The following is a 27,566-nucleotide window of genomic DNA, read 5'->3' as shown; positions in this document are numbered from 1 at the left end:
CCTCCTAACATTATGATGCAAAGCCATTGCTCAGATTGTATCATGATTAGCCACGCCCCATATGGTATATATTCTGCAACCACCTGAGCCAAAATTTGGTATCTGGTGTTATAGCTGCTCTGCTTAGATATATCTTTCACTGGAAGGCTCCAGACAGGTTCAGTCCATGCTCATGCTGACTTTTTACCAGGTAAGTAGTGATTTTTTAAGGGAATAAAAGAAGAAGGGAGGTCAACGTTCTTATCTGGAGATGATTTATGTACCTAGATAGATGCTCCAGCTCAGGGACTAGAGCACAAACTTAAGCATGCTTATTGAGAAGTCCTGCAGAGTTCACTAGGATTTTTTTCTTAGGGTTGCCACCCAAATTGTTTAGGAATATCTCCCATCTCAAACCACATTTCGAAGCAACATGTTTTTCACTTTGTGTGATGGAAGATTGTGTAGGTTGGATGGGAGATTGTTCAGGTTACAGACGCTTCAGGTTACAGACTCTGCTAACCCAGAAACAGTACCTCGGGTTAAGAACTTTGCTTCAGGATGAGAACAGAAATCGTGCTCCGGTGGCGCGGCAGCAGCGGGAGGCCCCATTAGCTAAAGTGGAACCTCAGGTTAAGATCAGTTTCAGGTTAAGAACAAACCTCCAGAACGAATTAAGTTCTTAACCCGAGGTACCACTGTATTTACAGTTGGTTCAAAGTTCCAGTTCTCAAGCGATGTTTGGGTTTTACTCAGCATATATTTGTGAAAATGTGCAGGAGACAGAGCACAACAGAGAGGGGAAGAGAAAGTGCTTGGAGAGTTGGATTCTCTCAGTGGCCAGTGGGATATGCCAAGACTACTTTCCTTCCTGTGCCTTAACAGCTGTCTGACTATAAGAAGTTCAGCAAGTTCCTTCATTGCAGGCTTTTAAGCAAATCTTGGGTGTCTGTCATGGATGCTTTAGGTGAGATTCCTGCTTTGCAGAGGGTTTGGACAAGGGGGGGTTCCCTTCCAACTCTACAATTCCATGATTCTAAGTTAAATATTATCTCCTCTCCATGAATAACCCTGCTGATTTTCTGCCTTTTCTGAATACCAACCTGCAGATCCTCCTTGTTTTATATTTTTTTAAAAAAAACCCGTTGCCAACAACCGTTGTGGAAGCTGAATGGCCCTATGACAGTACTGTATATCCACGTCCCGAAGCCCCAGGTGGAGCAGGGAGGCTATGAATCGTCTCCATTTTCTCTTCTTCCCATTGTTCCCTCCTGTCCAGGGATTTGCAACCATTTGCTCACCGCACTCCGCCACTGCCAACTCAGAAAGGAGCCTGTGAGGGGAGTGGGGAATGATGGTACCTGTAGGCAGCCCAGTTTGGGGAAGGGGGTATGTGTTGTGAAAGGAATTTTAAGGTCTTAGACATATGTTAAATGTTCATAAGTGTACCAACCAAGCACATACATAGATCAGCACAGGAAGACCAACCTGGAACCATTTTGATTCCCAAACTGTCCCAAACTGACCAAATGTTTTCTCTGCAAGGTCAAAGGAAAATGGAAAAGCCTCCCCATTGTCTTTACCCTCACAAATCCTATCTTAAGGGTATGTCTGTGTTTGAATAGGGTGTGAGCCTGTGACATGGCCCAGGAACTAAGTATTTATCACAACAAAAGACTAGCCAGGCTCCCCAGGAAATCCAATCAAGTAACCTGCCAAACAGGGGATAAACAACGACAGGAGAAAAACAACATTCAAATTTCTGTTTTAAGACCGCCTTTTCTGTGATGTAGGTATGATGTATCTGAGGGGTGGTCTTAGGTTACACTCCTTCTGTGATGTATGTGATGTTTCTAGGGGTGGTCTTGATCTACAGGGTGGCAATTTCAAAAGTCTTTATAAGGCCTTGCACACCGTTTTACGGGGTTCCTCCTCTCTCCTGCGGATGAGGGGAGCACCCTGTTGCAACAGATCAATAAAGATCAAGCTTACTAGCTGCTTGCTTCTCAATATTCTCTGGTTGGCCTCTGTTATTCTCTCCTACCAATAGGGAACCTACGTAAGGACTCTATATGGGCTCTTGGATACCCCATAAGGGAAAAGGGCAGATTTTTGTTTACAACAGTGTGAAGACCACCACTGTCTACCCTTTCTTCAAAGCAACCTTCCGTACAAATTGGGGGCCAACCCACGAGGGAGGTCTATTCATTCAATGTATTTACTTGACAGAGTTGAGCAGCTGCTGAAGGTGAGGCTTTTGGGCGCAAAAATGAGTGACAAGGAGCGTCAATCACTGCTGGAAGACCATCCAGGTGTGCTGTTATTACTAAATCAATTTTCTGTGCTTTTTCTGCTCAGGTGCTGGGGTCATGGGGCTCTGGAAGAAGTGGGCCTTTGTGGTCATTTCAGGAATAGTTCCTTTTTTAAAATAAAGGTTTTATTTATACTTTTTCATGTTTATACATTTAATTAATAATAAATTATTATTATTCAACTATCTGACTTTTGGCAGCCGTTTAGGGAAGCTTTTAATATATGATGAATTATTGTATTGTAATATTTTGCTGGAAGCTGCCCAGAGTGGCTGGGGAAACCCAGCCAGATGGGCAGGGTAGAAATACATAATTTATTATTATTATTATTATTATTATTATTATTATTATTATTATTATTAGTTTTACAATCAATTGAACATTTCAAAGTTTGACTTCCTTCCCTCTCTTTCTGCGGTTCCTTAAATTTATTTTTTAATATCTTCTGCATATCCAAATTCATTCAATTTGCTCATTTAATTATCTACTTTAAATAAATACTCTTATGAAACTGCAGGTTATTACAATAATCCTGCCAATGTTTTTATCTGTTTGCAATTTATCTGTAAATATTCAATCAACCGTTTCCATTCTTTTATAAAAAGTTTGTTATTTTGATTTCTTATTCTTCCAGTAAGTTTCGCCATTGCTGCATATTCCATAATTTTTTGTATCCATTCTTCCTTTGCTGGGACTTCTGCTTCTTTCAGTAGCATTCTTGCTGCTGTAGTAGCACGCATAAATAAATTTCTATACAATTTAGGTAGTTCTGTCCCTATAATTCCCAAAAGAAAAGCTTCTTCTTCTTCTTCTTCTATTTCTTTTTACAAAACTTATTTTGAACATCCTTTTCAATTCATTATATATCATTTCCCAGTAACCTTTAATCTTACTACAACACCACCACATAGGGTAAAAAAAAACCTGCTTTCTCTTTATATTTCCAACACTTGTTTGATTTAGATTGATACATTTTTGCCAGTTTACTCAGTGTTAGATACCAACAATATATCATTTTCATAGAATTTTCTCTTAAACCGTAACATGCTGTAAATTTCATATCCATATTCCACAATCGTTCCCATGCTTCCATGCCTATGTTATGACCAACATCTATTACCCAGATTTCAGGAATAGTTCCTGGTGCGAGTTTACCCACAATCCACGGCATTGCATGTCTCATGGGTGCAGAGGGGGCAGAGTTGAGAGGGGGGCTATTTGAGGTTGCTAAAAGGCCAAGCCCCTGCCCCTGTCATCCAGGCATGCCTTGCTGTTGGTGTTGTCAGTGTTGGCCCAGTGCATTAATGGACAAAAAGGGAAATCCAACTTGCCCTTGCAGCTCTTCAAAGTGATTCTATTCATCTACCTGAGGTGAGGTGTCCCTAGTGTTAGAGGACTACTTAGCCCATGGGTAGGCAAACTAAGGCCCGTGGGCCGGATCCAGCCCAATCACTTTCTAAATCCGGCCCGCAGGCGGTCCAGGAATTAGTGTGTTTTTACATGAGTAGAATGTGTGCTTTTATTTAAAATGCACCTCTGGGTTATTTGTGGGGCATAGGAATTCATTCATTTTTTTTCCAAAATATAGTCCGGCCCCCCCCCCACAAGGTCTGAGGGACAGTGGACCGGCCCCCTGCTGAAAAAGTTTGCTGACCCCTGATTTAGCCTCTTGCCTTTGACAATGAGATGTTTTCTGAATGAAAAACATACCAAATCACTCTTATTCTTTGGCGATCACTTGTAGCTGTGTAAGAATGTCTTTCATAAACACAGTTTTAAAAGTGAGTCTGTAAATGCCTGTGGAGGCCAATTCTGGATCCACACGTCCTTCCACATAGGGTGGGGACATAGGTTAAAAATTAGTAACTTCTTTGCTTTATTTCCTCTAGGAAAAGACAATTCTACAGATGGAATCAATGAAGACATTTACTGTGAAGCCCTGGCAAACACTCTAAGACATGTTACGGTACCAGTGACGGTGGGATTCTACGCGCCGTGGGGGCGAAACAAAAGACGACTCTTAGATAAAATTGAAATTGAAATGGAAAGTAAGTACCACCAGTTCCCATGACAACCATCAAAGCCACATGAAAAAAGCCCAGAGAGGGAGGAGGCAGGATGTAAGGAGCGTGAAGCCATAAAATCATAGACTCATAGAACTGTAGAGTTGGAAATACCACAGGAGTCATGTAGTCCAAACCTCTGCAATACAAGACTCTTTTGACCCAATGACCCAGCCATTAAGAATCTCCTGTGAATTGACAAAACACAGGCCCTTTCCTCTTTTTGACGATTTGGCACCCAGGAAGTCAAATGTTTGGTGCCAGGTAAATGCAGTATTTAGTACGCAGAAGCAAAAATAATTTCTAAAAGTGGCATAGTCACCTGTCTTCTTCTTCTTCTTCTTCTTCTTCTTCTTCAATCCCTCGTAGCCGAGGAAGATTGACTTCCATAAACATGGTTTTAACAAGGAGTCCGTAAGTGACTGTGGAGGCCAATTCTGGATCCACACATCCTTCCACAATGGGGACATTGGTTTCCGGGCGGGAGTTGATCACGGTGTGGATTTGCCAAGCTGTTCCTTCCTCTTAGCACGTTTCTCCCTTGCATCCTGAGTTCTAGTGTCTTCAAAGCCCATGACACCTTTGGTAAAGGCTGTTCTCCAACTGAAGCGCTCGCAGGCCAGTGTTTCCCAGTTGTCGGTGCTTATACTACATTTTTGTAGATTTGCCTTGAGACAGTCTTTAAACCTCTTTTGTTGACCACCAGCATTACGCTTATGGGGCACACACGTACGCAATCTAAATATAGACAAAATAAAACAGTGTAGATTAAATATAATGTGCTCCCGTCCCAAACCAGCTTGTTAGCCATCAGAAGGAGGCAGCCACCTTGAGTGGAAGAATTCCAAGGCGTGGTGCTCCTGTCGGAGAAGCAAGAAATAGCAGTGGTCTCTGGGTTCCCGCGAGACCTCTCACAAGATCCCACTGGAACCCAGAAACTGCAATCAGGTGATCCTAGTAAGTGAGGCTTCAGCAGGGGCACCCTCCCATTTTGCTGCCCCTGACCAGCACACTACAGTGGTACCTCAGGTTAAGTACTTAATTCGTTCCGGAGGTCTGTACTTAACCTGAAACTGTTCTTAACCTGAAGCACCATTTTAGCTAATGGGGCCTCCTGCTGCTGCCGCGCCGCCGGAGCATGATTTCTGTTCACATCCTGAAGCAAAGTTCTTAACCTGAAGCACTATTTCTGGGTTAGCGGAGTGTGTAACCTGAAGCGTATGTAACCTGACGCGTATGTAACCTAAGGTATCACTGTATTATTATTAAGCACATACAAGACACTACTAAACCTTAGGTGACCTAAATACAATCCTGGTAACAACACACACAACGTAACAGGCTGTTTTTGACTATGTAACTCCTATTTCAAACAGAATTCAACCTATAATATCTCACAAAGTGTAATTCCATAGACCAACACATCATGCAAACAGAACATATCAAGAGAAATTAAAGTCCAATGGATAGTCAGGAGATAAAGTCCATTCGGTTCCTAAATTTGAATATTGTCAATATTGGTTTAATCCCTGGTATCTCCAGGTAGGGCTAGGAATGTCCCCTGCCTGAAATGCTGGAGAGCTGCTGCCAGTCAGTGTAGACAATACTGAGCTACATAGGCCAATGATCTGATTCAATATAAGGCAGCTTGATATGTTCCTAAGGGATGACCACAAAAAGGCCCTCCCGGTCCTCTGACCTGCAGCAAATGTTGTGCTGGTACAAATGTTGTGCTTCTTCCTTTATGTTACAGAGGGGGAAAGTAACAGGAAGTGCGGATGGAGAAATGGAGGAATGTGTTCTCAACTTTGGCTGGCTTTGCGCATGATTTTTTGTTACCCGGTTTCCGATTCCAAAGAGATCAAAAGTCACAGCACGAAAGAAGTCGATTCTATCCGGTACATCTTCATCAATTTTGATGCCTGGGAGTTTGTAGGATGTGACCGTATCTGGGCTGGCCTTGTTACTACGCTGCTTGATGAAATTGAAGGAAAGAATAAGCTTCATTTTAGCCTTTTTAGGGCCTTTGGTTGCAAAGCTATGGAGAAAGGTGAGAAAAGGTTTTTTAAAGGAAGGAGGGGGCTCGTCATTCCCATTGTATCAGGTTTGCTTATTCTTTTAGCAGCATGCAGCAACCTAATGAAAGATGCGTTCCAGGAGATCTTCGGATTCGTGGCTATAGCAGGGAGTCTTACGTTGATTTCTCCTTTAATACTTGCTTGTAAAAACTTCTACTTCACATTGAAAAAGGAACTTCTGACAGAAATGGACAAAAAGGCTCTCAGTGCCCAGCTGGGCTTCATGCACGTTGTGAAGGAAGAGGTGAAAACAATCACAAAGTTCCTCCAGTTCCTGGAATGGATAGAGAAACGAGAGATTCGGGTGGTCCTGAAGATCACCAATTTGGACAAGTGCACTCAGGACAAAGTGGTAGGTGTTCTGGACGCCATCAATATACTTCTTTCCGACAAGGATGCCCCATTTATCTCCATCTTGGCTGCTGATACAAGCATCCTTGTGGAATGTATCCAAAAAAATAAAAACACGAATGGCTACTTGTACTTAGACCGAATTGTGTCCTTGCCCTTCTCCCTGCCGCAGATGACCCCTAAGGATGAAGAAGTCAACAATAAGGAAATTATATTTATCCGTGATCAGTTGAAGAATCACAGGTACATCCCAGGGAATTCTGCCCAACTGAAAAGGGTGCTGAGCACAGTCCTGACCATCTGTTCCATGACCAAGGTGACATCGGAGACTGAAGCCGAACATAGAGAAAAAATAAAAGAGGCGATAGACTGGGTTGTTCTTGCCAACTGTTGGCCTTGCCGCCTGAGCTGGATTTTGCAGTGTGAGGAAGATAATCGACAGCAAAGAAAACTTGAGGAAAGCCAGGCAGCAAACCCAAATGTGAGGCAGGGCAATGGCAGAAGACACCAACAAGGGACGCAAGCCGAGAAAACGTTACTGCAAATTTACAACGACCACGAGTCAGAATTGGCTGAGTATGCTGCGAAAGATAATATACAAAGCCTCCTGGAACTTGATGGAGATCCTGATCTTTTCACGAGCTTCTTGGTCAACAAGGAGAGGAGTTTCACAGCAGAGAAGGTCAGTTTTTTTGCAAACCTTCTGCTCAATTTGGATTACTCTTTGAAAAGGCCATTTGAGTTGCTCCGAGGTCGGAGGAACATACGGAAAAGTGAGGAACGACAACAAGAACTGGCAGAAATAGTCACCAGTCTTTGAAAAAAGTACCAGTGGAGATTTGTGGAGAAATGTATGACCACCCAAAAGATTTTATTTGCATTAACCAGACAGTGATTCTTAGGATTCATTATCAATACATTATCAATACCTTGGTTCTCAAACTTAATCCGTTCCAGAAGTCCGTTCCAAAACCAAAGCATTCCAAAACCAAGGCGCACTTTCCCATAGAAAGGAATGCAAAATGGATTAATCCGTTCCAGACTTTTAAAAACAATTCCTAAAACAGCAATTTAACATGAATGTTACTATCTGATGAGACCACTGATCCGTAAAATGAAAGCAATAAACAATGTACTGCAGTCACACAACCAATCAATCAATCAATCAGTCAGTAGCTGAACACAGTCACAAAAACAAAACAAAAAAGCCGCAAAACAAAAATGCAAAATAAATAGCAAAAACAGACAAACCTCAGCGTAACACTCAAAACAGAAGTGTGGCACTCAAATCGGAAGCGTAGCACTCAAAAAGGAAGCATAACACTCAAAATAGAAGTATAGTCCAACCCTCTAACCACCACACCACACTGGTTGTGTTCAGAGGTTTTATCCCTTATGTGTTTGTTGGCCTGGGCTCCTTTGAGAGGAAGGTGGGATATAAATTAAATCGCCGCCACCCCCGTCTTCATTAAGGTGTAGTAACAGCAGCAGTTTGCATCTGGGCAAACCATAGTTTGACATGCTTTCTTTTGGCTACAAACTAGTGCTACTTATGGCAGGTTTTTGGCACTTGCTTCAAACATTTTTGTTGAGGTAAGCCCATCCAGGCACATAGATTCTGATGTCTTTTCTGTTCTTTTCCTGTTAATTTGAATGGCTTTTGAACGTTGCTTATTGATCATTTTAACATTACTTATAAACAGCTTAGAGGTTTTACTACAATCAAGGGGTATATAAATTCCGTGAAACAAATTAAACTGAGAAATTAAACAACCTACATTTAAATAGAAATGTCACATAGCATAAGGTAAAGGATGTATGGCACTAAATGTTTGGGTTTAGTAGATATTAGCATTTATTACAGGCTTCCTCAACCTTGGCCCTCTCATTGTTTTTGGCCTACAACTCCCATGATCCCTAGCTAGCAGGACCAGTGGTCAGGGATGATGGGAATTGGAGTCTCAAAACATCTGGAGGCCGAGGTTGAGGAAGCCTATTTATTAGAACTTGTACGTTATAACTGGGATGTGCTCTGAGATAGTCTCAGTGTGTATTAGAAGGGGGTACTGTAACGGGTTTGAGGTGTTTAATTAATACTGATGTGTAAAGACTGTGTATCAGACCCTGAGAATGGAATCAAGACCAATGGACCGCCTCTCCTGGTATGCCCCGCAGAGGACCTTAAGGTCCATGAATAATCATAGTTTAGAAGTCCTGGGCCCTAAGGAAGTCAGATTATCCTCCGCCAGGGCCTTCTCAGTGATGGCTTCGACCTGGTGGAATGCTCTGTCCCATGAGACCAGGGCCCTGCAGGGTTTAACCTCCTTCCACAGGGCCTGTAAGACAGAGCTATTCCGCCTGGCCTTTAATTTGAATTCAGTCTGATCTTTTATTTCCCTTTCTTCCCTCCCCCTCCCCTTTTTATGAAGATTACCCACTCTGGGGCCCCACAGCTAATTCTCTCCTGACCTCCTCGCTGGCCCAATTAGGACTAATTCAGCCAGCTAGCCCTGGTGATCATCTAATGTTTATTGGATGGATTTCCCCCCAAATTGATTTTTGAATTCTGAATTTTTTGTTATTCACGTTTTATACTGTATTTTATGCTTTTTGTTTGTTTGTTTTTGCATCAATTACGTGTTTTAAATTTGTTGTTAGCCGCCCTGAGCCCGGTTTTCTGAAACAGGAAGGGTGGGGAATAAATAAAAATTTATGTGTATTGGAATAGGTCTGTGGACCTTCTTCTGAGCATCAACAGGCTCTGACAGGCTCCGTTGCAGGGCTGCCTCCACCTTTGCCTTCACACACTTGGGTCACATATTTCTCCCAGGAGGAAGAGACAGCCCACCACCCGTGTGATGGAGGTGGACGCCCTGTGAATGGAGCCTGACAGAGGCTGACTCTGGCTCGCGAGGAGCCCCCTCCCTCAAAAAAGCTGAAATATAGCCTCTTTGGGCTCTGAGGTGGGTCTTCTGAGGGAGGTGCATCCCAGCATATTTTGACGTAGAAAAACCCACTGCCACTAACTCTCACTTCATCTGAGAGCAGCAGGCTGGCTTGAGAGCGCAGGCCAGGCCAGGCGGCAGACAAAGCTTTCCTCCCAGGAGGGCGGGGGGTTCCTAAAATTAAAACTGGAATTTTGGTGATGTTTTCTATCACTCAACCGAAATATCTCAAGGACCACCTCAATCATCTCAAGCCCTTCTTCCTCTGCAAAGCCTGCAGAGGGCAGCAACACCAGAACGGGGCCTTTACTGCGGTGGCTCCCCATTTGTACAATGCTCTCCCCAGGGAGGCTCGCTTGGCGCCTTCCTTACATATCTTTAAGCGCCAGCAAAAATATTTCTCTATTACCAGGTCTTTGGCTGAGTAACATGTTTGTTTGTGGGTGTGGGTGTTATTGTTTTGTTTTTGTTTGGTTACATACGGTATTTTGTGTTTCATTTTGTATTTTTATGTTGTGTACTGCCCTGTGATCTTGATATATACAATGGTATACACATTTAATAAATAATAGTAATAATAATAATGGAGTACTTCTCCTCCATGTTTCTTCCACTGTAAGCCACACGGGAAATCCATACATTGAGGGGAGGGATATAAAATATAGGAAATTTGTTAAAAAGGGGAAAGAATTACATAGCCAACTCACTGCAACACTCCACCTTTACAACATCTGTGCTACTAACTCTCAAACTTTGGGATTGTTGAAATATATACAACAAAAAATTAATCAATTTGAGTCATACTAGACACCAACGTTTTAACTAATGTGGACTAAATTTGCTACTGGGGCCCCTCCAGGACTGAAGGCCCTGAAACTTCATTAGTTTTACAGTAGATCCACCTCTGCGTGTGGTTTCAAGAGTTTGAGAGTGCGCCTTTTTGTGTCTACACAGAGCCCTTGTAACTGAACTCCTGCCTGAGAGGTGATCTTGCTGCATATCATATTGAAATCTTTTTCTTTTAAAAAATTTTTTTTATTCAAAATTAAAACAAGACATATTATCCCAAAACATATCAACCTTGTTTAACCCCCCATTCCCCCCCCCCCACCTTCCCTCCGTTCCAGTCTTTGGTTTCTCTGAGAATGCTGTTTTCTGCATGTTACAAAGTTGTACAGATCCTCAAACTATTTAGCTGATTATTATCAATAAAAAGTTTGTGAATGTTTATTCAAAACCTGCCAAGGAGTCCAGTTCGCTTTTTTGCGTCTTCAGATACTTTGTAAAGGGTTCCCATTCATCCTTAAAGTCACAGTTATCCTTGTCCCTTAGCTTATATGTCAGTTTTGCCAGTTCTGCATAGTCCGTCAATTTTTCTTGCCATGATTCTTTAGTTGGAGTTTCTTCCGTCTTCCATCCTAGTGCTACCAGAACTCTCACAGCCGTTGTCGCATACATGAAGATGTTTTTCAGCTTTTTTGGCAGGTCTTTCCCTACAATCCCCAATGAAAATGCCTCGGGTTTTTTTAACAAATGTTAAATGGAACATTTTCTTCAATTCATTGTATATCATTTCCCAAAATTTTTTAATTACATTACAATCCCACCACATATGATAAAATGTCCCTTCCTTTTCCTTACACTTCCAACATATATTTGAACTAGTTTTGTACATTTTCCCTAACTGCACTGGTGTTGTGTGCTATCTATACATCATCTTCATGTAATTCTCCTTCAATAGGGAACAATCTGTAAATTTTAAATCAGTTTTTCATAATTTTTCCCAATCTTCCATCATGTTGTGACCTACATCTTGTGATCTTATTGAAATCTTTCTGTACATACCGTCGACCCCAGCTTCAGTGTGTTCCCAGGCTGAAGAAGAGGATGGCACCTGAAGGAGGACGTGGGTGATATTGAAAGTGAACACAGCACATGAGAATGCAGAATGTGTTGTTTACTGTTTACGTGGTGCAGAGAGGTTAAGACTGGTGTCTTTGTTAGGAATATTAGGCTCACTGACAGCATGTATGCGTTGCCACCCAAAATAATGTCCTTCAAAACTGGTAAGGATTGTTTATGTAGTTACAGCTTTTCCTATGTAAGATTTCACGAGAAACGCCCACTCATATGCCTGGAGGAAAATTGCAATAGGAAGAACTCCCATCTACTTGGAGTCAATTGCCTGTTCCTTTGTAATCCTGCTGTTTTATCAGCTGCCTTCATCCAATAAATATACATATCAGAACTTCCTTCTGGAAAGGGCTGCAGGAATGTTACACAACGATCAACCGAATAAAATCGTAAAACAGCATAGCCAGAAAGGATATGAAGACTACCTAATGTTTTGCTCCCTGGCATGATTCATTTCTGAGCACAATTCAAAGTGGTGGTGCTGACCTTTAAAGCCCTAAACGGCCTCAAAGGCCCAGTAGACCTGAAGGAGCGTCTCCACCCCCATCATTCAGTCTGGACACTGAGGTCCAGCGCCCAGGGCCTTCTGGCGGTTCCCTCACTGCGAGAAACCAAGTTACAGGGAACCAGGTAGAGGGCCTTCTCGGTGGTGGCACCTGCCCTGTGGAACGCCCTCCCACCAGATGTCAAAGAAAAAAACAACTACCAGACTTTTAGAAGACATCTGAAGGCAGCCCTGTGAAGGGAATCTTTTAATGTTTAATAGACTATTGTATTTTAATATTCTGTTGGAAGCCGCCCAGAGTGGCTGGGGAAACCCAGCTGGATGAGCGGGGTATAAATATATTATTATTATTATTATTATTATTATTATTATTATTATTATTATTATTATTTATTATCAGTGGTTCCCAACCTTTTCTTGGCCGTGCCCCACCTAAGCATCTCTAAAATCCTGATTCCCACCCCACCCCCGTATATAATTTAGGAAGCCTAAAAGGCCATTAACTGTTAATAACTCATTCTCAAATCACCCCCCCAAAGCAAATTGCTCCGCTGTGGGGTGTGCGCCCCACATTGGGAACCACGGGTCTATATGAAAGCACTGGTTGCGTAAGCCAAATATAGCAGCCACAAATGCTTCCATTTCCTTCTGACTTCTGGGATTATTAGAAAATTTTGAACTTTTAATTGCAGTAGTCCAAGCGGGAGATAACTAGAGCATGCACCACTCTGGCGAGACAGTCTGTGGGCAGGACACTTCAAAACAATAACTGCCTACTTTGCATCTTCCTGCCTATTACACACCCACTGAGCTTCTTGAAATAGCCCCAGTGAAGTACCAGCTATTTGGCTCACTAACAGCATTTACACCTTGCACAGAAGGCAGGGCTTTTCCTTAGAAGCAAGGCGGAATTGGTTAGGTATGTGCCAACTTTTCAGATGTAAGATTTCCTGATAAAAGCCTACTCCTCTCCCCGAAGGATTATGCCAGAGCAGGTGTACCTAATATACAGGGCATATACAGTCCCTGGCTGCCAAGATCGCTTTCTCAAATGCTGTGCAATAGCATGTTCCTGAATTTGTGTTGTTGGCATCTGTCAGTCTTGAGAGACAATGGAGTGTGGGTGAAGCAGAGGCAGGTTTGGGGCCGCGTGACCCGTTTTGTCACACCGGGCGTGGAGCCTTGGAGTCTCTGCAAGGGGCACTGCAACTATGATCTAGAATGAAAGGAGAAAGGGGGGGGGGTTGTTGTTGTTTAGTCATTTAGTCATGTCCGACTCTTCGTGACCCCCTGGACCAGAGCACGCCAGGCACTCCTGTCTTCCACTGCCTCCCGCAGTTTGGTCAAACTCATGCTGGTAGCTTCGAGAACACTGTCCCACCATCTCGTCCTCTGTCGTCCCCTTCTCCTTGTGCCCTCCATCTTTCCCAACATCAGGGTCTTTTCCAAGGAGTCTTCTCTTCTCATGAGGTGGCCAAAGTATTGGAGTCTCAGCTTCAGGATCTGTCCTTCCAGTGAGCACTCAGGGCTGATTTCCTTCAGAATGGATAGGTTTGATCTTCTTGCAGTCCATGGGACTCTCAAGAGTCTCCTCCAGCACCATAATTCAAAAGCATCAATTCTTCGGCGATCAGCCTTCTTAAGCCTACATAATTTTGGCATCACATAGGGTGCCCCTGAAATTTGATACCACAAATTTCTTCACCACTGGGTGAAGTCAAACTCCTGCGCTAGCAGCACTGAAGTGACCTCCCTGGGGCACAAGTCTGGGCAGTGTGGATGGAGGTCCTGGGCAGGGTCGTGGTGCAAAGCTCCCTCCGACGAGCCCCCATCCCATTTCCCAGAGTTTTAAAAAGAGAACGGCGCTGCCGGCGGGGCTGGAGGAGGCGGGCAGCGGCTGGGGGGCGGCTCCTCCGGCGGGGAAGAGGCAGAGGCTGGACGAGGCGCCTTCCGGTTCAGCTGGCCGCTTCGTGCCGCGGTGGCCACGGCAGACGGAGGCTCCAGGCGCGGTGCTGCTTCGGCACCGCATGGTGGAGGCGGGCGAGGGCGGCAAGCTGATGCTGGGAGGTGCCGCGTCCAGCCTCCGTCTCTTCCCTGGTGCCCTCCAGAACTTGGCGCCCCGGCGCCCCACGCCACTAGCCTCTATGGGTAAGACGGCCCTGGTCCTGGGCTGCCCAGACAAGACTCCCCTCTCAGTCTCACTGGTGGGGTCCAAAGGAAAGCAGAGCAAGGTGTTTTGCACCATATGGGTTGCAGGAGAGAAGCATTTTAAAGAAAAGGACACATTCTACTCATGTAAAAACATCAGACAGGCCCCACAAATAACCCAGAGATGCATTTTAAAGAAAAGGACACATTCTACTTGTTAAGTTGTGGGTGAACATATCAGATGACATAGCGATTCTTCAATCAGCTCTTGTTTATTCTTAGGCCAGAATAGAACTGAACTGAAGGGTTCGGCCAGCCTGCTTATATAGAGCTCCACTACAACGCAACAGTAACCATTTTCTGTAACTATCCAATCACTGAACGTCACTTTCGATCCCTTATTTGCATATGTGGACCTGAGTGAAAACTATCTACAGTATCCCCCTGCTGGCCCGGGGTGAGAACTTCAGTACATAACACTACTCAGGTAAAAACACCAGGCAGGCCCCACAAATAACCCAGAGATGCATTTTAAAGAAAAGGACACATTCTACACCATCCACAGGGGTGTGGCGTGTGTTCTGGGTGTGTGACACGCCGCCTGTGGGGGTGTGGTGCCTGGTGCGCGGGGGGGGCACAGCGCATGTCCGGGGGGGCTGCCACGATGGCACCCTACTGGAATAGTGGTGCCGGGGCAGTCCACTTCCTCCGCCAGTGCCCGCTGTAAGTGATGCCCCCCCCCCGTGGTGTGGCACCCAGTGTCCCCCCGCCAGCTATACCTTTGCTCTTGATTGATTCCAGCAATACAGTTTGTTGCTGTTAGGCATTCATTTTGGGCTGATTGCTTCTCTGAATTAACCTGTTAAAAATGCCACAGACTCACATAGCCCATCGCCGTTTTCTCACCCCACCCCCGTCAGCGATGACACCCAGGGCCACCTGCACCCCCCCTTCCTACGCCACTGTAGCCACCTTCCCTTCGTTGGAGAAGAGACCTGGAGGAAGGCCTCCCAAGACCATCACGGGATGTGGACAGTTAGTTGGGAGAAGACATTCCTATAAGTACTCCGGTGAGGTAGAGATTTAAAGGTAAACACCAGCTCTGACCTGAACAGGCTACAAGGAGTGCAGTTCTTAAATGACAGGGCAATTGTTTCTCTGTGCACAGTGCCAGTTAGTAGCAATCTTCTTTTCACCTTCATTTTCATGTATTTCCAAAAATATAATGTAGTTCCAAAAATACATTATGGAAACTTGCATTCCCATACACCACAACTTGTAACAGTAAGCATTTGTAAAATGTGTTCTTATTGAGTGGGCGACGAGCTCTTCATAAACTTTCGGAACTGGTCTTTGGTTTTCTGGAGAATTTGTAAATGAAATAAAGGTCCGTCATTCTCCTGCTAAGGTATCTTTGTACTTTGCTCCTCTTGCCAGGTATTCAAGTTCACACCATCTAAGTCCTTCCAGAACGTGATTATAACCACACGTGTTGCCACTGAGAGAAATGCCATTTGTGATTTATCCATCAAGTCCTGATTCTCATTTAAATACAGATTTGATAATGCAACCTCTGGAGACTTCGTGATATGCTGTTGAGTAATTTTTCTTATCTCATTAAACACTTGCTCCCCAAAATTTTCCACCACAAGTGCCTATAGCTGCCTCTGTTCCCACACCCTTGCCAGCACCTAGATGAAGTATGTTTATGCATATGTGAAAGTTTAACTGGGGTTACCATTTCTGCATTCTCTTCAACATTGATTCCTCAATGCGGTCTGAGATGCTTTTATAGGGAAACTTGCCCCACAGCTTACTCTGTTCTCTCCTTGGTGAAAGTAATCCGAACTTCCTAGCAAAGCCATTGCTCAGATTGTATCATGATTAGCCACACCCCATATGGTATATATTCTGCAACCACCTGAGCCAAAATTTGGTATGTGGTGTTATAGCTGCTCTGCTTAGATATATCTTTCACTGGAAGGCTCCAGACAGGTTTAGTCCACCCTCACGCTGACTTTTTACCAGGTAAGTATTGGGTTTTTTTAGGCATTAAAAGAAGAGAGGAGGTCAACGTTCTTATCTGGATATGATTTATGTACCTAGACAGATGCTCCAGCTCAGGGACTAGAGCACAAACTTAAGCATGTTTACTGAGAAGTCCTGCAGAGTTCACTAGGATTTTCTTCTTAGGATTGCAACCCAAATCATTTAGGAACTCCTCCCACCTCAAAGCAACACAGATTCTACACTTTGAAGAAACACATGCTTCACTTTGTGTGATGGAAATAAAATAAGATGCTATATATTTACTTTGCACCAGTTGGTTCCAAGTTCCAGTTCTCAAGCGATGTTTGGGTTTTACTCAGCATGTATTTGTGAACAGGTGCAGGAGACAGAACACAACAGAGAGGGGAAGAGAAAGTGCTTGGAGAGTTGGACTCTCTCAGTGCCCAGTGGGACATGCCAACACCATTTTCCTTCGAAGAACTTCTGTTCTGTCTGGCTATAAAAAGACCCCTCCCCCCCAAAAAATAGTCCCGCCCCCCCCACAAGGTCTGAGAGACAGTGGACTGGCCCCCTGCTGAAAAAGTTTGCTGACCCCTTCAAGAGAGCCTGAGTGGAAGAGAGAGCTATGTTTGTCAGCTCTGATTATAAGTTAAAGTTATTTATATGATGCTGAGCCTGTGCTGAATTGCACAAGACATTGCTTGGATATTTGGGATGTATCTTTGATGCTTTTGTTATGGTTTTGAAGAAAGTTCTGCAAATAAAATTTTGAATGATCACTTATGGGTCTGAACAGTGCTTCCTTCCAAAAGGAACAGTTTTCATGCTCTCAGCAAATGTGGTTAATGAATAAAGCATCATACTTAATGATATCACCAGGGCCCACCCATATGCTGGATTTCCCCCCCTCACTGCATTATCCCCAGATCAGGAAGAGCTGAATTAAACAGAGAGACTGTGTAGGCTGTCATTTGAATGAAGACAACACATACATACAGGATGGGCCAAACCCACTTTAAACTGCTGTGTCCACCGTCCCAGCCATAGCTCTGACCTGCTGCAGATTCTGCCTGCTGTTGCTGCTCCAGCTGCTTAAGAAAACTTACCCTTGCCCTCCAAGCAGCTCTTGTCTCCTTAGCAGCCAGAGTTGAAGTTCCTGGAGTGTGGCAGCTGCTTTGTTGCTTCTTCCCCAGCTGTCACTTGAAATAAGGAAGGAACTGTGATTCGTGGGCTATTGTCTGTGGCACAGCAATGAGATAACACCTGGTGACTATTCTCACCTCATTGGCCCTTATCAGACAGTGCTATTGGCCAAACAAACAACAGGAATTGTCTCCTGAGCATGACTTCCCAAGGCAAAAGAGGCTGGGCCAACTGGATGTGCTGTTGCGGCCCTTAAAAGGTAGCAGAGTTCGTGCTGAATAATAAAGACATGCTTCCTTCCAATAATCTCAAGGTTGCCAGGAACAGTATTCTTCAGTCACCGAATGCCTGGGTAAACAGGAATGTTTTCAAATTCTTCCTGAAAGGTAATAATGATTGAGTCAGGCTAGGGAAGGCATTCCACTGAAAAGGCCCTGTCATGGATCAGCAACAGCCAGGTGGCCCATGGCAGTGACAACAAGAAGGGCAGACCCACATAGAGTACACAACAGTAGCAACAACAACAACAATAATAATAATTATTATTATTATTTTATTTATTTATTTATTTATTTATTTATTTATTTATACCCTGCCCATCTGGCTGGGTTTCCCCAGCCACTCTGGGTGGCTTCCAACTGAATATTAAAAACAATCCAGCACCAGACATTAAAAACTTCCCTAAACAGGGCCGCCTTCATTTGTCTTTAAAAAGTAAAATAGTTGTTTATTGCCTTGACATCTGCTGGGAGGGCGTTCCACAGGGCAGGCGCCACTACCGAGAAGGCCCTCTGCCTGGTTCCCTGTAACCTCACTTCTCGCAGCGAGGGAACCGCCAGAAGGCCCTCAGTGCTGGACCTCAGTGCCTGGGCTGAATGATGGGGGTGGAGACCCCAATCCAAGCAGTCCAAGCAGGAGGCCACTACAATGTGGACAACTGAGGCCAGACTCTCCCAGGCCAGGAATGGCTATAGCCAGTGAACCAGGCTTAGCTGGGCACAAGCATTCCTAGCCACAGAAGCTACCTGGAACTCCAGTGACAAATTGGAATCCAGGAGAACTGTCCAGCTACAAACTTGGTCCTTCAAGGAAGTGCAATCCCTCTCAGAACAGGATGTATACTGAATTCACAGACATGTGAACCACCCACCCACAGCACTTGCACCTTATCAAATTTACTGGCCCCCATTCAGTGCATCCAGACACCTGTCCAACACCTTCATGGTCTCTCCTGAGTCTGATGGAATGGATAGTACTGAGTATCATCAGCATACTGATGACATCACCCTCCAAATCCCCAGATGAGAGCTCCCAACACTCTCATATAGATGTTAAATAGCAAAGGAGACAGAATGGACTCTTGCAGGACCCCACAGCCCCAAAATCATGGAGCCAAGCAGCAATATCCTAGTAGTATTTTCTAGTAGTGACCCTGCAGGTAGGAGTAGAAGCACTGTTGTAGAGTGCCCCCACCTCTGAATTGCTCCAGAAGAACACTATGGTCAACAGTGTCAGAAGCCACTGAGACAGCAAGAAGAACCAACAGGGTTGCAATTCCCCTTAATCTTGAAAGGTCATCAATCAGGCTGACCAAGGCTGTTTTGAAACCAGAAATGGGTCTGAAACCAAACTGGAATGGATCCAGATAATCACCTTCCTCCAGAAAGAGATGCAGCTGGCTGGCCACCACCTTGCTAAGGACAGAAGAGAGAACGGACTGACGTTTTCCCAAACCTCTGGATCCCTTTAGGAGGGGGGGACGGACATCACTGCTTGTTTCAAAGCATTGGACAGAACTCTCTCCTGTAGTGAGGAACTGAGCACTGCCTGGACCCATCCAATCAATCCCCTCCTCCTAGTTTTTATAGCCATGATGGACAGGGATCTAGAGGGCACATTGTTGACCTTCACCACCATAAGCATCCTATCCATATCTTTGGATTGCAGTACCTGAAATGGATTCCACAAGGTATAATTCACTGATGCTCCAAAGGCTTTCTTTTATATATATATATATATATATATATATATATATATATATAAAGGTAAAGGTAAAGGTACCCCTGCCCGTACGGGCCAGTCGTGTCCGACTCTAGGGTTGTGCGCCCATCTTACTTAAGAGGCCGGGAGCCAACGCTGTCCGGAGACACTTCCGGGTCACGTGGCCAGCGTGACAAAGCTGCTCTGGCGAGCCAGCACCAGCGCAGCACACGAAAACGCTGTTTACCTTCCCGCTATAAAGCGGTACCTATTTATCTACTTGCACTTAGGGGTGCTTTCGAACTGCTAGGTGGGCAGGAGCTGGGACCAAAAGACGGAAGCTCACCCCGCCGTGGGGATTCGAACCGCCGACCATGCGATCGGCAAGCCCTAGGCGCTGAGGTTTTACCCACAGCGCCACCCGCGTCCTATATATATATATATATATATATATATATATATATATATATATATATATTATATATATTATATTATATATATATATATATATATATAATTTTCATTAATTTTAACATATAAATTATAAAGTAAACCACAAAACTTATCACATATACAATCTTTTTAGACTTCCATCAGCACCTCTGATGATCCACCATTTTAACCACTTCTTATGCATTTCTTAACTTTACATTGCCTTTAAATCTTTTAACAAATCATCCTTCCTCTTATACATTTTTGCAATTCTTCCAATAATACTCCTCACAAAACTTCTTGCAAACCTACAAACGTCGTCTGGTCTTCACAAATACCTTTCAAATAATTTACTCCAGTCTTCCGTGAATTTCTGGTCCCGCCGGTTTCGAATCCTTCCTGTTAATTTATCTGCATAGTCCATTAACTTCATCCTCCATTCTTCAATCGTCGGTAATTCTTCTTGCTTCCATTTTTGGGCCAGTAATATTCTTGCTTCTGTTATTGCATATAAAAAAAGCTTACATTCCTTTCTATTTATATCACTCCCAACAATGCCCAGTAGATGCTCCAGAGACTTTCAATAAACCTGAAACAATTGCAGCATCAGGTTCAGCATGGGTTCAGGTGATTCTGTCCTTAAAAGTGAGTCACAGCAGGATATTGACTGGTCCGTTGTCAATGATACCACACGGGTCTGCCGCAGATAGTTTCCCACTCTAAGCAATTCTGCTGGGTGATTCATATTCTTTCTCTCTCTCTCTCTCTCTCTCTCTCTCTCTCTCTCTCTGCTTTAGAGTTCATTCTTGCACCAAGTCTTTCGAGGGATATTTGACTCACTCACATCATTCATACAATGAAGTCAACAAAATATGTCTTTTCCTTAGAAACAATGCAGAACTGCTGTAAGATTTCATGAGAAATCCTTGTTCCTTTCAGTAGGAGCAAGAAAATCATGTACCTGTTTCAAGTGAATCCAAGTGAATGGAGAATCTCCTAATGCAGAGTGAAATTCTTGTTCAGTTACAGGTCCATCATTAACAAAAAAAGTTAATGTAATAATAATAGCAGCAGCGTAAACCAGATACCAAAAGGAGTCCAAACATTTAGGTATACTGTATATTAAAAGCTCTTCTTGATGCCACTATGGGTGAGCTTTCCAGGAAAAAGGGTTCAGTAACTGGGGTGGTGGCACCAACAACAGATAAGTCCTTCTTTGTTGTGGTCAACCCCTTCCCTCAGTTGGCGAGGACACCTGGAGGAAGGCCTTTACAAAAGTCATGGACAGTTTGGTTTGGGCGAAGACATTTCTACAGGTTCTCACTTCCCAAGCCTTAAAGCCTTAAAGGTAAACAGCAGCTCTGAATTGTACTTGGGAACAGGACAGAAGGCAATGAAGTTCTTAAACATGGGGGCAACAGTTTCTCTCTCTCTCTTTTTTATAATTTAAATTTTATTAGCATTTTCCACACAACAATACAAAAAATATCGAAAAATAACAATACACAAAACACAAAAACCAACATACAAAAAAACCAAATCCATATCTTACAAGTTAATAATATAAACACTAAAAGGAAAAACAAACATTGACTTCCACCAATCCCACAACACCTCCTTTACCTCTCATTGTGTCTTCCTGTCTTCCTGATCATCTCTATCCTAGCATCTAGATATGAATCCCTCTTTCTTATCCTTTCATTTCACAAGGTTATTCCAGACTCAGCCAGATTTCTGTCCTCGAACCTTGACTTTTAAGGTATTCATTTAAACACTCCCATTCCTTTTTCACTTCACTTTTTGGTTTGTGTCTTATTATTTCTGTCAATTTGGCTAATTCTAAATACTCTGAAAGCTTACATAACCATTCTCCCCTAGTGGGTAACTGATTCCCTTTCCAATACTTACCACCAGGATTCTTGCTGCAGACGTCACGTATAAGAAAAATTTAGTTTTGTCTTTTGGAATATCATCAACAGTTTCTCAATGCACGGTGCCAGTTAGCAGCAATCTAGCTGCTGTATTCTGTACTGACGGCAGTTTCCAAACAGTCTTCTTCAAAAGGTAGCCCCATAAACAGCACATTACAGCCATCAGTTGAGGAAGGTTTAATCTGCTCAGAGATGCTGTATTTGTAGGGCTTAAGAGGTTGAACATAACCCTCATTTTCTGTTCTGTTTTCAAGTAACCAAAATCTAAGTACCTGAGTCAATTTCTCATTGGTCTACCATTGGAGAAATAAAGAAAACAACAAACTTTTGCTTGCCGCAACTAACAGGGTAATTACTGAAAAAGTACCTTAATTTGATTTTAAAAAGAAAAAGTAGTTTAATTCACTTGGTTTAAGGAAAGATACATCTTACCAGGATGTAACTAATGTTCTTGAGCTATTCTAAGTAATTTTTTTCATCCATGCACGATGCTGACTTTCATTAAGACCTATGGTGATGATAATTAAATTATTGACTTATGACGTGATAGTGGTTTACTTTCTGTTAACTTATTACCAAGCAAATTGGGTTCACGTAAACTTACTTCCCATCATTGTGATGCAAAGATATGGCTCATATGGTGTCATGATTAGCCACATCCCATTCAATATATATTCTGCAAGATTCTGAGCCAAGAGTCGGTGTCTGGGGTTACTGCTGCTCTACTAATTCTGTGGCATGTATTTCAGCTGAAGAATCCAGGCAAGTTCAGTCCACGCTCACATTGGATTTTTACCAGGCAAGTGTTTTTAATGAGTAAAAAGAAGGGAGGCAGGGATTGACTTTCTTATCTGGGTATGATTTATGCACCCAGATAGATGTTCAGGATCAGAAAATGGAGCACATCCTGAGATAAATAATTTTATTTGATTTTTCCATGTATACTTCTTCTAACTATATCTTTCACAATTTTTCATATTTCAACCCTCCTCCCCTGGACTTCCCTCATACTCCCGTTTTGTTTTATTTCCATATTGTTCACCCTGCGTATTGTTTCCCCAAAATTTTCTCAATACATATACTTATTTTTTGTTGTATACAGTTGTGATTGTTTACTCAAACCCTGCCAATGAGTCCATTTCTTTATGTTGCCTCTTCATATATGTTATAAATGGTTCTCATTCTCTTTTAAAGTCTTTGTTGTCCTTTTCATGTAATTTTTCTGTTAGTTTTGCCAGTTCTGCATATTCCATAAGTTTCCCTTGCCATTGTTCTTTCCTTGGTATTTCTTCTGTCTTCCAAGTTTGTGCTAATAAAATTCTTGCCGCTGTTGTTGCATACATAAATAATTTCCAGTTTTCTTTTTTTACATCTTGGTCTAAAATTCCTAGAAGGAATGCTTCTGGTTTCTTAACAAAAGTCTTTTTAAACATTTTTTTCAATTCATTATATATCATTTCCCAATAATTTCTCATCTTTTTGCATTCCCACCACATATGATAGAATGTCCCATCTTTTTCTTTACATTTCCGACAGGTTTTTGATCCCTTTTTATACATTTTGATCACTTTCTCTGGTGTTATATACCATCTATACATCATTTTCATATAATTCTCTTTCAATAAGATACCATCTGTAAATTTTAGGTTCACCTTCCACATCTTTAGGAAATGCAGCACATCCTAAGCATGTGCACTGAGAAGTCCTATATTGTCCAGCTCAGCTTTAGCAAGGTGGTGGTCTCCTGTATCTTCAGAGTATACCCTAGGACTTCTATCCAGCATGACCATTCCCAGTCACCAGTCTAGCCGCTGCATTCTGAATTAGTTGTAATTTCTGAGTCATCTTGAAAGGTAGCCCCACAAAGAGCCCATTGCAGTAGTCCAAGCGGGAGATAACTCACCTCTCTAGTGAGACAGTCTGCAGGCAGGTAGGCTCTCAGCCGGTGTACCAGATGGAGCTGGTAGACAGCTGTCCTGGACCCAGAGTTGACCTGTGCCTCCATTTACAGCTGTGAGTCCAAAATGACTCCCAGGGGCATAATTACCTCATTCAGGACCAGGGAGTCCCCCACACCCACCCGCCCCACATCCCCCCAAAACAGTACTTGTCAGGATTCAACCTCAATCCATTAACTGCCATCTATCCTCCAACCTTGGATGCGGGTGGTGCTGTGGAGCCTAGGACTTGCCGGTCCGAAGGTCGGCAGTTTGAATCCCCGCGACGGGGTGAGCTCTCCTGCCAACCTAGCAGTTCGAAAGCACATCAAAGTGCAAGTAGATAAATAGTAGGTACCGCTCTGGCGGGAAGGCAAACGGCGTTTCCCTGCACTGCTCTGGTTCGCCAGAAGCGGCTTAGTCATGCTGGCCACATGACCCAGAAGCTGTACGCCAGTTCCCTCGGCCAATAAAGCAAGATGAGTGCCGCAACCCCAGAGTCGGCCACGACTGGACCTAATGGTCAGGGGTCCCTTTACCTATCCTCCAACCACCCTCAGACACTCACGCACATAAATGCTGGAGAGATAGTTATTCAAGTATCCAGGCTTTAACCAGCACCCTTTAACTGAGCCTGCAGATGACCGGGGAGATGTGTAGGGATGGTGGGACTTGTCAGCAGCCCAGCATGAATTGACTGTGTACAGCCCACCACTTTCCACACTATCTTCAAAGTAGCCTTCCAAGCAAATCAGTGCCCAAAGACACTCACGCTATGTATTTTTTTGACAGCTGCTGAAGTTTGCCAGCCACAAAGATGAGTGATCCAGAGCACCAAGCACTGATGAGGGACCATCCAGGTGTGCCTTGATTATTACATCAGTTTTCCTTCTCAGCTGCCAGACCCAGAGGGCTCTGGCAGTGATGGCCCTTTCTGACCACTCCAGGAACGGGTCCCGGAGTGCCGTTGCCTACAAATCGTCCTACTGCATTGTGGTGCAGAATGGGTGGAACTGAGCAAGGGGCCATATTTGCCCATTCCATTCCCCTCTTGGCATCTTCAAATCTTTATGCTGTCTGTGCTAAAGTGGTCAATGGTTGCCCTCTTTGATCACCTTTGTTGAGTTTGCTTCTCTTCCACTGATAGCAGAAATGTCATGGTTTACTGTCGCAGCCCAGGTGCTTTCATGGGTAAATGTGTCATTAAGTCAGCCTTCTGCCAGTCCACTGTTTGGTGACCATGATGGGCAGTTCCTCATTAAATAGCACTTAGGGGCTATTACAAATCATGGCTTCACATGGCTGGAGATGGATGTGTCTTGGTTTGGTAAACTTTATTTTTTGCACTGAATCTACTGCTAGCAATTTGGGTTTCGGGAGCGAGGATATACGGCGGACTCGACATTTGGAACTTTCCAGCCCTATGTTAGGCCATCTAAGGGCCCACATTGGTTATAGTTCCACCTGACATGCATCTCACAGTGTTTATTGGTGTCTACAGCAGGCATGTCCAAAGTCCGTTTCAGGGGCCTAATCTGGCCCGCCGGTCAGTTTATTTCCTTATTAAAAAACCTCAACAACTCCAACCCAATTTTTCAATCCTAAAAAAAGCTCAACAACTTGGGTTGGCCCTTTGGTCAGCCCACACGGCCCTTCACTTCATCAAATCTGGCCCTCTCTGAAAAAAGTTTGGACACCACTGGTCTACAGCATGGTCCTTTGGGTCAGTCAGAGGGTGTACAAAACTGCTCACTGAATGCAGTTCAGTCTCAGTCACTGCGCTTCAGTGCATTGGATGGGCAGGCGTTGTATGAGGTGGGATTGCCTCCTACCCACATAGTTTGACCCTGTGCTTTTGCAGCATCCTTTTCAGATCCTGGTTGTTCATGTGGGTACCACAATTTGAGGTTGCTAAAGGGCAAAGCCCTTGTCACCCAAGCCTGCCTTGAACTCTTTATTTCATGCCTATGGTTGCCATAGGATGTGCCCACTTAAACTCCCTTTGTTTGCTGCAACTACTAACCACATGGTTTTTAAGATAATATTTTTTTTGCTTTCTTTTTTTCCTGTAAAATGGGTTATAATTGTACAGTTGAAACCCATGAAGCCATTTACTGCAAAGCCCTGGCAAAGTCTCTGCAAAATATCGACCCACCAGTGACAATGGGATTCTACGCACCATGGGGGAGAAGCAAAAGAAGGCTCCTAGATGAAATTGAAAGTAAGTACCATTGACTCGAAAAAGAATAATCAAAGCTGTATTTAAATATCCCAGAGAAGGATGCAGAAGGTAAGGGGTGTGAAGTTAATTGGCAAGGCATGGGGTCTTTCTTGCAAAGAAATCCTGCATCAGGGAAGTTCAGTGGCTCAGGGCCAGGAGAACGCCAGATTAAGTACTCAACGCACAATTATTTTTAAGGCATACTTCTAGTAATTTGTTTATAATAATGTGTATACCCTATTTTTCCTCCACGGAGCTCGCCTTGTATCAAAACAAACCTGTGAGATGGCTTGGGCTGAGAAGCAGTGATTGGCCCAGTGAGCTTCATGGCTGACCTATGATTTGCACTTTCTTCTCACAGGTCCCAGTCCAACAAACTAACTACTAACTCCACATTCTTTTACATTGTTGTGTCTCCATACCCACACCAAACTGGTATCCAGAGTTTTGTGATGCCCTGCTAAAGCACATAGTCTAGATACAGACCAAATAAAAGGACAGATTAAAGAGGAAGTGGTCTCCTGTTCCAAACCAGCTTGTGAGCCAGTAGATTTCTATTATTAAGGATCAATCTCCAGCATCTCCAGTTAGGGCTGGGAATATCCCCTGCCAGAAAACCACTGGGGAGCTAATGACTGTCAGTGCAGGTAGAGATGGAGCTATATTTCCAGAATGCGGCAGCTAGACTGGTGACTGGGAGTGGCCGCCGAGACCACATAACACCGGTCTTGAAAGACCTACATTGGCTCCCAGTACGTTTCCGAGCACAATTCAAAGTGTTGGTGTTGACCTAAACAGCCTTGGTCCAGTACACCTGAAGGAGCATCTCCACCTCCATTGTTCTTCCCGGACGCTGAGGTCCAGCTGAGGGCCTTCTGGTGGTTCCCTCACTATGAGAAGCAAAGCTACAGGGAACCAGGCAGAGGGCCTTCTCGGTAATGGTGCCCGACCTGTGGAACGCCCTCCCACCAGATATCAAAGAGATAAACAACTACCTGACATTTAGAAGACATCTGAAGGCAGCCCTGTTCAGGGAAGTTTTTAGTGTGTGACATTTTAATGTATTTTTAATCTTTGTTGGAAGCTGCCCAGAGTGGCTGGGGAAACCCAGCCAGATGGGTGGGGTACAAATAAATTATTATTATTATTATTATTATTATTATTATTACTACTACTACTACTACTACTACTACTATATAGACCAATGGTCTGATTCAGTATAAGGCAGTTTCCTATGTTCCTAAGTGATGACCAGAAAATGACCGACCCCCCCCACCAGCTGTGGACTGCAGCAGACTCATCCCACCTGTGATGATGAGTACAGATTGGTACAAATGTTGTGCTTCCCACTTTCTTTTACAGGCCACATGCCCACAGAGGGGGAGAAAAGTGGGGGAAAGTATTCCCTGCTTTCACTCATTTGGCATATGCTTTTTTGTTACCCTGCTTCTGGTTCTGAAGAACTCAAAGGTACACGGTACATCTTCATCCATTTCGATGCCTGGGAATATGTAGGATGTGACCACATCTGGGCTGGCATTCTTACAGCGCTGCTTGACGGAATCGAAGGGAAGAACAAAGTACTTTTTACGATTTTTATGGTCCTTGATGGGCAAT

The 27,566-nt window shown here is 43.7% G+C and overlaps 2 protein-coding genes across 5 annotated transcripts in view; one reads left to right on the top strand and one right to left on the bottom strand.

The window, feature by feature from the left end:
- Nucleotides 1-27,566, bottom strand: part of LOC308484492 (uncharacterized protein) — a 54,446-nt gene that overhangs the window by 2,209 nt on the left and 24,671 nt on the right. The window contains exons 5-7 of one of the 4 annotated variants that reach the window (XR_013989928.1): nucleotides 27,392-27,566; nucleotides 17,586-17,827; nucleotides 17,412-17,504 (exon numbers count right to left, since the gene is read on the bottom strand). Coding sequence is in view for 1 of the 4 variants with exons in the window: in XM_081019505.1 (XP_080875631.1) it covers nucleotides 17,412-17,504; nucleotides 27,392-27,566 (268 nt within the window). In the remaining 3 variants the exon portion in view is untranslated. Of the gene's footprint in view, nucleotides 1-9,390; nucleotides 11,623-17,411; nucleotides 17,828-27,391 lie in introns of those variants that run through there. The other 3 variants (XR_013989929.1, XR_013989927.1, XM_081019505.1) reach the window with 3 other exon arrangements.
- On the top strand, nucleotides 52-10,312 carry LOC308484194 (NTPase KAP family P-loop domain-containing protein 1-like). Its single transcript, XM_081018927.1, has 4 exons — nucleotides 52-190; nucleotides 2,209-2,291; nucleotides 4,181-4,339; nucleotides 6,108-10,312. The coding sequence occupies exons 2-4, from the start codon at nucleotides 2,249-2,251 to the stop codon at nucleotides 7,601-7,603; spliced, it is 1,698 nt and encodes a 565-aa protein (XP_080875053.1). The 5' UTR covers nucleotides 52-190; nucleotides 2,209-2,248; the 3' UTR covers nucleotides 7,604-10,312.

This window comes from Podarcis pityusensis, assembly GCF_964106645.2.
Source record: "Podarcis pityusensis genome assembly, chromosome: 8".
Classification (NCBI taxonomy): domain Eukaryota; kingdom Metazoa; phylum Chordata; class Lepidosauria; order Squamata; family Lacertidae; genus Podarcis; species Podarcis pityusensis.
This window is presented reverse-complemented; position numbering and strand designations above follow the sequence as displayed.